At 31.7% G+C, this 12,495-nt stretch overlaps 1 protein-coding gene across 3 annotated transcripts in view; it reads right to left on the reverse strand.

The window, feature by feature from the left end:
* Positions 1–12,495, reverse strand: part of LOC143085129 (transmembrane protein 144-like) — a 28,323-nt gene that overhangs the window by 10,470 nt on the left and 5,358 nt on the right. For 2 of the 3 annotated variants that reach the window (XM_076261313.1, XM_076261314.1), the window contains exons 2-7: positions 10,240–10,492; positions 9,539–9,661; positions 8,338–8,437; positions 7,701–7,781; positions 3,855–3,930; positions 2,913–2,996 (exon numbers count right to left, since the gene is read on the reverse strand). In XM_076261313.1, coding sequence (XP_076117428.1) covers positions 2,913–2,996; positions 3,855–3,930; positions 7,701–7,781; positions 8,338–8,437; positions 9,539–9,661; positions 10,240–10,426 — 651 coding nt within the window. In that variant the 5' untranslated portion in view covers positions 10,427–10,492. The remainder of the gene's footprint in view (positions 1–2,912; positions 2,997–3,854; positions 3,931–7,700; positions 7,782–8,337; positions 8,438–9,538; positions 9,662–10,239; positions 10,493–12,495) is intronic. The other variant, XM_076261315.1, reaches the window with a different exon arrangement.

Consider the following 12,495-nt stretch of genomic DNA (forward strand, 5'->3'; position numbering starts at 1 on the left):
ACTAAAATTTATGATAAAAGGGATGATTTTTCATTTCCTATCGTTAATTATCCGTTTTTAGATGGTGACGTTCCCTTGTCACCATCCTACGGTGTTTATATATCTCAACTTGTACGATTCGCTCGTGTATGTAACAATGTTTTAGATTTTAACGAGAGAAATTTATGTATTACTGAAAAATTATTACACCAGGGTTTTCGATATCACAAACTAGTCAAAACATTTACTAAATTTTATCATCGGTATAAAGACATCATTCGTAAATATAGCTCAACATGCAGACTTCTAATACGTTCAGGTATTTCACATCCAATTTTTTATGGTAATATTCTTTATAAAGCACAAAGGTGTCAGTATTCACCTCAGAAACTTACAAAACCTTTGAATAGACTTATTAAGAAGGGATATAGTTACGATACTGTTGTCAAGTCATTAAAGATTGCATATTTTGGCGTTAATATTGAGTCACTGATAAGGTCTTTGCATCGGAACTAAACACATTTTTTTTTTTTTTTTTTTTTTTTTTAAAAACAGTTGTTGGCATGACACGGGTTATGTTCTTCTCATATATGTTATGATGGTATGATACTAAACCCCTAACGGGAAGGATTGTGCCTGATGTTCATATGATGAAATCATAATCTTTCAGTCAGTTTAATTGAAGTCTGGAGCTGGCATGTCAGTTAACTGCTAGTAGTCTGTTGTTATTTATGTATTTTTGTCATTTTGTTTATTTTCTTTGGTTACATCTTCTGACATCAGACTCGGATTTCTCTTGAACTGAATTTTAATGTGCGTATTGTTATGCGTTTACTTTACTACATTGGTTAGAGGTATAGGGGGAGGGTTGAGATCTCACAAACATGTTTAACCCCGCCGCATTTTTGCGCCTGTCCCAAGTCAGGAGCCTCTGGCCTTTGTTAGTCTTGTATTATTTTAATTTTAGTTTCTTGTGTACAATTTGGAAATTAGTATGGCGTTCATTATCACTGGACTAGTATATATTTGTTTAGGGGCCAGCTGAAGGACGCCTCCGGGTGCGGGAATTTCTCGCTACATTGAAGACCTGTTGGTGACCCTCTGCTGTTGTTTTTTATTTGGTCGGGTTGTTGTCTCTTTGACACATTCCCCATTTCCATTCTCAATTTTATAACCACTGAACCATGAAAATGAGGTCAAGGTCAGATTACACCTGCCAGTTGGACATGTACACCTTACAGTCCTTCAATACACAGAATATACTAGACCTATTACTTATAGTATCTGAGATATGGACTTGACCACCAAAACTTAACCTTGTTCACTGATCCATGAAATGAGGTCGAGGTCAAGTGAAAACTGTCTGACGGGCAAGAGGACCTTGCAAGGTACGCACATACAAAATATAGTTATCCTATTACTTACAGTAAGAGAGAATTTAACATTACAAAAAATCTGAACTTTTTTTTCAAGTGGTCACTAAAACCATGAAAATGAGGTCAAGGACAATGGACATGTGACTGATGGAAACTTCGTAACATGAGGTATCTATATACAAAATATGAAGCATCCAGGTCTTCCACCTTCTAAAATATATAGCTTTTAAGAAGTAGCCGCCACCGCTGCCGCCGCCGGATCACTATTTCTATGTCGAGCTTTCTGCAACAAAAGTTGCAGGCTTGACAATAAAATCAAATCAAAATGTCTATACAAGGATGACTAGTTGTATTAAAATGAATCATAAGTCCAATTAAATAGTTAAATATTTTAAAAATGCTTATGAAGACAATAAAATCAAATCAAAATGTCTATACAAGGATGACTAGTTGTATTAAAATGAATCATAAGTCCAATTTAATAGTTAAATATTTTAAAAATGCTTATGAAGAACCTAGCAACAGAAATCTTGTTTAGAAACATTAAAAAAGCTTGACAATAAAATCAAATCAAAATGTCTATACAAGGATGACTAGTTGTATTAAAATGAATCATAAGTCCAATTTAATAGTTAAATATTTTAAAAATGCTTATGAAGAACCTAGCAACAGAAATCTTGTTTAGAAACATTAAAAAATTTGGTTGTGTTTTCGTTAGGTGAAATATAATTTAAGCAATCTTTGGAGAATTGTTTTTTGTCGATGGTGTTACTCTATACATATTAAACTTATTGTTGTAATCTAACTTTCTATCATTCTTCATTTTACAAAGTTTTCATTCAACATAACAACAGCCACGATATTTAATTTTCTTCTCATTTTGAAATATGAGCACCAACCTAGACCATAATGATATTTAATAATATAATGAAAAATACATATGGAAATTCTAGGATGGTCCACCTTGGTTCTGATGTTCAATTTCTGCTCCAAACAATGCTGAATTGCAACATATTTAGATTTTGAAATATAAGCCAAAATCTGCATTTCACCGCTATAGTTTATTTTAAAAACAGCTGCCATTTTTTGTTGTTGGATCTAATCTCTGTATACCTTTTTTTTAACTAGATATCCATAAGGAACATACATCTAGAAATTAGGTAACAGCAGTTTGATAGAATATATGTGAGAGAAGGAGAGAATAACAGAGACATGAAGAGATTTTCAAATTATTTCTTTTTCTTAATATATCCTTGTGAAACAAATCTTCAAATTGTTCTGGTGGTGCTTAATGTCTGAGAAATGTCAAAGAGCTAAACAACCTGGGAAAATATTTATTTTCTGCAGGAAAAGCATGTAATGGTTAATTATTCAAATGCTTTTTAATTTTAATATGTCTATATGTCATACTCTGCTTAATTCTTTTATTGATTTGCAAAATCTGTGTATTAATGTTATATAGGTTTAGGATGACAGACAACCTTTATTCATGTCAAGTGATGGCAAAAGCTGACATTGCCAGCTACAAAGAGATAACTAAATGTGTATCAATATTACCCTTCTCCTGCTAAACACTAAGACATCATGGTTGTTTGTAGAACTATATAATGTATCACTTCCCTGGGTATTCAAGTCTGTTTTCTTAAAAAGTAATCATGTTTCATATAATGATTTTATCTTTAAAAAAATGTATCATATACAAAGTTTTTTTCTCTATATATTCATGACAAACAAAAAAATGCATGATAATATATCTCCCTTATGTAAAGATTCCTTGTTTTCATATTATCTATGGTTTAATTAAGAGAAAAGTTATTTACTATGAGCAAATTTATGTTCGTCTTTAAAATAATTGTATTAAAAAGTAAGTCATGATAAATATTGTAGTAAAACAGATGGGTGAAAGTATTAGTGTTGTATCTAATAAAGTCACAGAGAGAGAGAGAGAGAGAGGTGTGATTAATCAAATACAATTCATATGTAGCCTAAACATAAATATTCTTACTGTTAAAAACAATTAGTCAGAGATACATGTTGTATATTGCATTATTTTTCTGTATTTACCCCCTTGTTACCCTTGTCAGGTGGTAGTGTATGGGGTATGTAAAATCCTGACTATTGAAAAGCAAATAAAAGATAAAATAATAAATCCTTGTCCATGTTTCTGTATACTTCAGGTCTTTCTTGATTTATCAAACTTGAGGTTACATGGTTACTAAAGCTTGTACTCAGGGGAAAAAAAGGTGAAATTTGATTGGTTAACTTCCAGTGATTTTTTTTTTCTTATATGCAGTGAAATGTTATTTGAAGTTTTGACTATGGAACTCAACTGGACAAAATAAAACTTTACTCTTGCCAAGTACTTCTTTATTTAAAATAATGATTAATTCTGCACATTCCCTTGAAAAGTGCAAATTTAACAAACACTAACAGGAGAAAAAGAACGGAGGTATTACACCTGATATTGGACGCTGCACATACCAATTAAAGTGTACTTACCTGTGAAATTAGAGGTTCACTCTCTATATTGTTTATAGGTGTTACCTCATTCTTCACAAAGGAAAATATTATAGCACTGTGAGAAAGAAAAGAAAACTTGCTTTACTAAAACAATTTTGAAAATGTATATCATTGAGGTGCTAACTGCATGCATCAACATGGTCAAAAAAGCTGGTTAGACCGATGGTTTTCCCTTTTTAATGGTTTTACACTAGTAATTTTTGGGGCCCTTTACAGCTTGCTGTTCTGTGTGAACCAAAGGCTCTGTGTTGACCACCTTAATATGACCTATAATGGTTTACTTTTACAAATTGTGACTTGGATGGAGAGTTGTCTCATTTGCACTCATATCTTCTTATATATCTATGATAAAATCTTATAATATTTATGTTGACATAAAATGATTATATGAGTACTTATAGAGCCATGGCATTTGATCTATCATTGTGTCAGGTCACACATCCATGTCAGCTTAAGATTAAATATTAAACAAGAATGTGTCCATAGTACACGGATGCCCCATCCACACTAGCATTGTCTATGTTGAATGGACTGTGAAAATAGGTAAAAATCTCTAATTTGGCATTAAAATTAGAAAGATCATATCATAGGAAACATGTATGCTAAGTTTCAAGTTGATTGGACTTCAACTTCATCAAAAACTACCTTGACAAAAAACTTTAACCTGAAGCGGTGTAGACGGACAAATGAACGGACACACAGACCTAAAAAACATAAAGCCCATAAATGGGACATTAAAAGAATATAAACAAGCATAAAGAAAGAAAGTGTGTAAAACTGATCATTTGAGTGAATTTTCAAATTCCAAGGACCATAACTCTACACAAAATTATCAGACTGGAACAAAATATGAACTTGATCTGAGCTTGTCATGATGATGAACAATATATCAAAGCAATATCTTAAAGCATGGAGAAAAAAGTGTGGAAAACTGATTTGCTGGACTAACGGATGGACAGACAGACATACGGACAGAGTGCAAATCTAAAGTCCCCTCGACTTCCTTGGGTCCATTTTGTCCAGGTCACACTGAGGTCATGATGATATGAACACACTATTTTGTAGAAATACACCTTCACACTAAATATCATAATTCTGATCAAATTGGAACCAACAAAACTGAATTAATCCACATTATTCTCTTTACTGTTCTAATTATTATAGTATAAGCTGTGACTTACTAGTAAAGAGAAGGAAAATTTATCTACCAATAGTTAATTTGAAAAAAAATGAAAAATTGTCTGCCTGAGAAATGTTGACATGTGAATGATATATTTAACCAATAAATAAAGAGTGCTTTATGTTTATCTCTAATTTGGTAGAACATATAAAAAAGAAGATGTGGTATGATTGCCAATGAGACAACTATCCACAAAAGACCAAAATGACACAGACATTAACAACTATAGGTCACTGTACGGCCTTCAACAATGAACAAAGCCCATACCGCATAGTCAGCTATAAAAGGCCCCGATAAGACAATGTAAAACAACTCAGACGAGAACACTAACGGCCTTATTTATGTAAAAAAATGAACGAAAAACAAATATGTAACACATAAACAAACGACAACCACTGAATTACAGGCTCCTGACTTGGGACAGCTACATACATAAATAATGTGGTGGGGGTTAAACATGTTAGCGGGATCCCAACCCTCCCCTAACCTTGGACAGTGGTATAACAGTACAACATAAGAACGAACTATAATCAAAGCCTTAAAGGCTGTAAAAGCAATTGCTGTCATGTTAATGTTTGGGGACTTTTATTTTTCATCCACATATATATAATAATTAAACCTGACATGAGTGTTGTCTAGTTAGAAGTAAGAAGGTTTTAACTTTATATAAATAAAAGACTTTAGCAGAAAGTCATTTTTAATATGTTTTATATTTCACAAGGAGACAACACGTTTACCAGGCTAAAGTTGGGGTCAAATATACATGTGCTGAAACATATAACTCAAAAAGAAATCATCATGGATTATCCCCTGGTAGTGTTTGTAACTGGGCAATAATTTCCTTTATTGATTTAATTTTAACAATTTTCATTATCAATTTATATTTAACCATTAACACAAATTAAATGATTAAGTTAAAACATTTCAACTTTCCAGACGCAAATGTTAAAAAACGGGAAAAAAATAAAATATCTTACAAGACATAAACATGTAAAGAATAAATATATATTTCAGCTTAATAAAAATATTTTCATAATGGTACTTTGTCATCATTTTTAAAACTAAGTTCCAAACATTATTGCTCAGTTGATATACATTTATGTCCTTCTGATGCGGTACGAGCACAGGCACTTGTTTCTATCCAAAATAGTTTTATATGGATAGCCGACCTTCGTATGGATAGAAACAAGTACATGTGGGTACGAGATAACTATAATTCTCATGCAATCCCGAAAAGGGGGGGGGGGGCAGGGATCATCACAGACAAACATGACATTAAATCGTTATCACTGATGTATTGTTTAGGGCCAGTTGAAGGACGCCTCCGGGTGCGGGAATTTTTCGCTGCATTGAAGACCTGTTGGTGACCTTCTGCTGTTGTATGTTTTTCTATGGTCGGGTTGTTGTCTCTTTGACACATTCCCCATTTCCATTCTCAATTTTATTATACGAACAAGAACAAACAGCTCTACGTTGCTTTGCCATTTATCAATTTTCAGGAAACATTGCGAAAAATGATCTTCAATATTTCGAAAACATGTGAAATAAAATTGCTAACACGATGGACCGTCGAGTGTCAACAAACGTAGTAGACTTTTTCACTGAAAAGACGAGGATAATGGTTTCATCTGACATTTGTTATGCATTCCCAGTTTTGATCATGATATTTAAAAAGACGTACTTTTTTTCAATCTATGTAACTAGAAAATTCCAAATTGAAATATCTCTTCATCTGGACCGGCTTGGCATCTACTACGTTTGGACGGGTCCATTTCATTAGTAAGGTGATCGATAAATATTACGGAGTTTGACAGAAAAGGAAAACGAACTTATTGTTATTTGTTTTCAACAAGGGTTTCGTTCCGCTAAATTATTTGCGCAAACAAAGTTTGTCTATTTTTAGATTACAGGTAATCATTTGACACTACGCATTAACCTGTGTAGTGATTTTGATTTTACGATAAATGTATGAATGAACGATAATTTTATGAATGAACAAGAGCACCTGACCTCTTAAAGAAACACAAATTAAACATATAAAACCGTATTTAATAGGAGATAATTCAGTTAAATTTTCAATACTAAATTAACAACTGAAATGAATCCATATTTTGTTGAAACATCGTACGAACGGCGGAAAACGGAATCACAGTTATAAAAATGTACTTTTTTTCACTCGGACTTCTATGTTATTTGATAGTCAAACGGTTGACCCTTTAAATACAAAAATACATCTACAAGAACATATTCTGAAACTTCTTAAATCCACTAACGTTTTTTTAAAGTTTCAAGCTATGTATTGCATTAGAAAACATACATAGGTGTTAAAGAATGACAGACCAGGAGCCTGTTTAACAAAATACTATGGCTTGGTATGGGCGGAGTCTCTGATCTGGGTCACAAAGATGGCCATACGCGATAGCATAAAAGCAATTGCTTTAAAAATCAGTTGAAAAAGGCTTAACTCATCAGATGGACAAAAATATAAGTGGACATTTAGTCAATGAAGAATTTCATGTATGTGGTATAGAGAATTTAACCCTAGTCCTACAGCTTTTTCACTATTTTCTTACCATTACCCCTTTTTATCAGGGTTGTAAATGGAGATGAAAATTATCTATTCTTTATATCGTGATTTTACCTACCTAAATACACACATTCCAACACCAATATAATTCATTACTTCATTATGAGGAACAGATTCTGTAAGTCCAAAGAAGCCAAATCTACAAAATTAAATCTGATATATGTACATACATGAAGAGTAAAAGTCTGCATAAAGCCTATAGAAAAAGATTGCTCTAAATTATCAATGGGAAGTCAAATAAAATATTGTATTGTATAAAGCATTGGTTGTGGTTGATTCAAGTACAATTCTGGAAAAAGGAAGATAACTTTAAGTTTTAAAGATGATTTAAACAATGAAATCATTGATATTTTTTAAAGATGACTTTAACAATAACAAAAGTTATGTCATTTTCTTGAAAAATATAACATCATTTTGTGACTTGAATATCTGTTTATATAACTGATAATTTTCTGGAAATGTTCAAGGATGGGATGTATATATCATGTATATAGAATGTTATAATCAATGCATTATGTTTTGTGTATCTCAAAAGTAGTGATAAACCTTAGAATTTTAAATATCAAGTCAGACCCATAGGGTTTTGATTGCATTCAATGCAAACTTTACCTCAAAAGAGGAAGCTCACAGAACATAACTAAGTCAAGATAGGATTTACAAAAAAATAGCAATAAAATATATACTATGTACTATACCTTCCTGTGGACCAACCACTCAGCAAGTTAACCATTCCCCAAATACATATACCAAGCCCTAAACCAATCGTCTTAACTATAGGCACCACACAAACATTTCCTACAAACAAAGAAAATAGGTTTATCATTCCCCAAATACATATATCTAGCCCTAAACCAATTGTCTTAACTATAGGCACCACACAAACATTTCCTACAAACAAAGAAAATAGGTTTATCATTCCCCAAATACATAAATCTAGCCCTAAACCAATTGTCTTAACTATAGGCACCACACAAACATTTCCTACAAACAAAGAAAATAGGTTTATCATTCCCCAAATACATATATCTAGCCCTAAACCAATTGTCTTGACTATAGGAACCACACAAACATTTCCTACAAATAAAGAAAATAGAAGCTTCACTTCTTTGAATTTCAGGATTAAGAAATTTATTTTCTGGTTTCCAAACTATTGGTTTGCCTATAAAAAGAAGCAATTCATTAAATGAATTGTCAATTATTACATTGGTTGCAATGAATTACATTGATTTCCCAGTTAAATAAAAACCAATAATTTTACATGTGAAATAAATGTGGTTATTTAACTCTCTAAAGTCATACAACAATAGGCATTGTCAAGGCGTCGATAACGGCGGATCAATACAAATTGTGAATGCGTAGAAAAAAGATATGGTTCCTTACATGATTTACATTAGTTTCTTTTAAAGAAAAGTGATTTGCCAATGTAATAAAAAGAATAACTAATTAAAGAATTCAAATATCGAAAAAAATATTCAACTCGTGACCGAACAACACTGATAATTAACTCATGCGCTACGCACATTTGTGAATTAATGTGTTGTTCGGTCACTTGTTGAATATTTTTTCTCTTATCTATTTGAATTCTTCGATTAGTTATTCTATAATTTTTTGATATCATTTTGTTTATCTGAACACAGCTTACAGTTACATCTCTGATTTATTTTACATTTCACTTTAAATTGGTCATTTTTATTGAAATTTTCTTTTGTGGAATGAATCATTTGATTTTACTGTATGTAATACATTGCAATAGATATATCAACAGTTATATTGGTAGCAATGAATTATTTACTTAATGAAATAACAACAGGGTGAAACCAGATAGCAGAATCCCAACCTACCCTAACCTGGGACAGTGGTGTAACAGTACAATAAAAAGTTGACATTGTGACCTACCTAATTCCCAAACAACACCACCGATCATAGCAATAGGAAAGAATGGTGGCTGCTTTCTGATTAATTGTACAATTATACCGACCACCATTACAGCACTACAAACTATCCACTGAAAAAACATACCTAGAAATAAATCAGAATTAAGTTTTGTAATCAATTCTTCAAAAGTGTATACATGTTCATTGATATTTTAACTACATATGCTTATATAAATATAAGAAGATGATGTGGTATGAGTGCCAATGAGACAACTCTCCATCCAAGTCAAAATTTATAAAAGTAAACCATTGTAGGTCAAAGTATGGTCTTCGACACAGAAATACAATTAAAACCTCCTTTTTTCAAAATTTATCTTATGAATACTTTTCCTTTTTTTACAGTTGTTAATATTTAACAGACAGGCAGTAGTTATTTGGATCTGGTTCAGTGTTCTCCCCAGTTATTTCATTTAGCCTCCTAGTAAATAGGGGAAATTGAAATACAAATGTAGGATCTTGTTTCATCACATCAATAACATAATCTATAAGAAAACAACTTCAAATACATTTTGTGCATGTAGCATCACATTTACGATCATCATTTTACATAATTTACCAAGAGGCAAAAAGGTCCTGGGGAGAACACTGGTTTTCATATTTTTTTGGATCAGGTTTTCCTCATCAATTAGATATAATACAAGTACATAGATGATATAAGCTTACCATCCCCAGTTTCATATTTTTTAACAGGAACAAAATTACTGCCAAAAAATAAAATAGCAATCCCTGCAGTAATAAATCCCCATAGTTCTGGGATCTCTTCTGGTGGTGAAGCTGCTGTTGTCTCTATTGAAATCCATGATGGTTCTGTTGAAGTAACTGGAAGTATTGTGCTAATGTTACTATACATTGTGGTAATGTTACTAAATAGATCGACTGCTATTTTCTTAATCTTTCAGTATTCTCTTCTTTCTCTCTGAAAACATATATAATATAACATGTTAATATATATCTGACTATGTTTTATTGTAAAATTCTATGTAAATATAAAAAAAACTTTCAAAAGCAATTACAATCTGTATACATGTATATGCTTGGACATAAGTTGATTGGTTGATTGTTTTTAACAATGTTTAATGCACTTTAAGCACTGTTGGCTAATTTGTCATAGCCAGTTTTTATTGGTATATGGAGAAATCTTAGACATGAACATTCCATCAAATTTTTCAAGAAAAATTGAAAACACAATCTTTTAGACAGCTTGGGACTAGATTAATATATTGTTTGTTTCCCCAATCCCGACCCTGCTGAGCCAGGTGTGGGTAGGTAGGTAGGGAAATAATTTTATTTTTCCAAAAAGCTTGAACATTATTGGACGATCCAACAAGCCTGAAAATCAGAAATGAATAAAATAATATTTGACTTAGTTTTGACAATAAAATTTCATGAGTAGCACCATTTTTCAGGGTCGGTTGGGATTGGGGAAACAAACAATATTTTATTTTAGGCCTTGCTTTAAGCGATTACATTTAACTTCTTATAATGACAATGACTTTTTATCTTTGTTCTGTTCATTGTATTTAATGCCTTTCTAATTACTATTTTTTTAATTGTCCTTTTTCCTTTTTATATGACTGTCATGTGTATGTGTTCAAAATTTTATTTCATGCTTTAATTTGCATTTATTATCATGTGATTATTCTTAATAATGTTAAACACCACTTTTAAATGCATTTATTGTTTTATGTTAAGCGCTTAGAGTAATTTTAATTAAAATGCACTATACATGCTATATAAACATAAATATTGTAAATAATAATGATAATAAATAAAGTGCATGGAGAGAAGCTAGTCAATTAAGATCTCAGAGTCCAACAAACCTGCCATATGTTGGGTTTGAACTCATATCATGCAGCATTGACAGACCATTGATACTCATGATACTGTGGATCAATCATTTGAACCACACAGCCACCGAGGCCTCATACCTAAATATATATATATATATATATATATATACGGTATATAAATTTCATACAAACACATGATAAACTGTACCATGGCATGTACATGTATGCAAGTCAAATTATGCAATAAGCTTAAATCTTGGGCAAATAGCTAATGCTTAGACAGCAGGCTTAAGACTATTGCCTAAATGATGTTAGGCAATATTTCTAAATCCTATGATATATATACATGTAAGCTTAAATCCTGAAAATGGTGTTCAGAAAATTTTAGTTTTAACTCATTATAAGTACCAAAGCTGTACTGTTTACAAACATTGTTACTTTGCAGTTCATGAGGCTCATCAAAAATTGCAAACACATTAATTAAATTGGGTAATCTCTGAAGCCATTATTGGATGGACATGAAAGATATTATCAAACATGTCAATCAAAAACATGTACCTGTGACAAGTTATATTTTTTAATCCCAATCTGCGTAAACATTTATTATTTACAGTTAAATAGGCTATTTGCCAATTCCTGTACTTGATCCTGTAATTAAAGATCCCTCTTTCAGTTGTCTCCCTTATGAGGGACATCTAGTGGTGCGCTCGGTTGGCGTGTTCTGAACAGGTCTCGTCTGTTCTGAATCCAGACGTCAATCGTACGAATTGGAACCGGATGTATCTCACTGCTGTTAACTTGGCATAAAGGAACAAACTCGGCATATCGAAAACTCGGATCATAATAAACTGGGCCTGCTAGTATTTATGTATATATATATATATATTAAAAAAAAGATGAAGTGAACAAATCAGCATTGTAGATTGCCTTTCTTATTGTTTTCGTTTAATCTTTAATTTCATTTTACTTAAATTATAACAATATAAAAGAAAATAAAAAAAATATTATAAATAATATTAATTTTCAAGTGGCAAGACATACGTAGGCTGAATCTTTTGGCCTTTCCGAACAAAACATTAAATTTTTCTGTGTCCAAATAAAAAACAATGAATTCAAAGTATTCATGATT

Source organism: Mytilus galloprovincialis, chromosome 8 (genome assembly GCF_965363235.1).
Source record: "Mytilus galloprovincialis chromosome 8, xbMytGall1.hap1.1, whole genome shotgun sequence".
Lineage (NCBI taxonomy): Eukaryota > Metazoa > Mollusca > Bivalvia > Mytilida > Mytilidae > Mytilus > Mytilus galloprovincialis.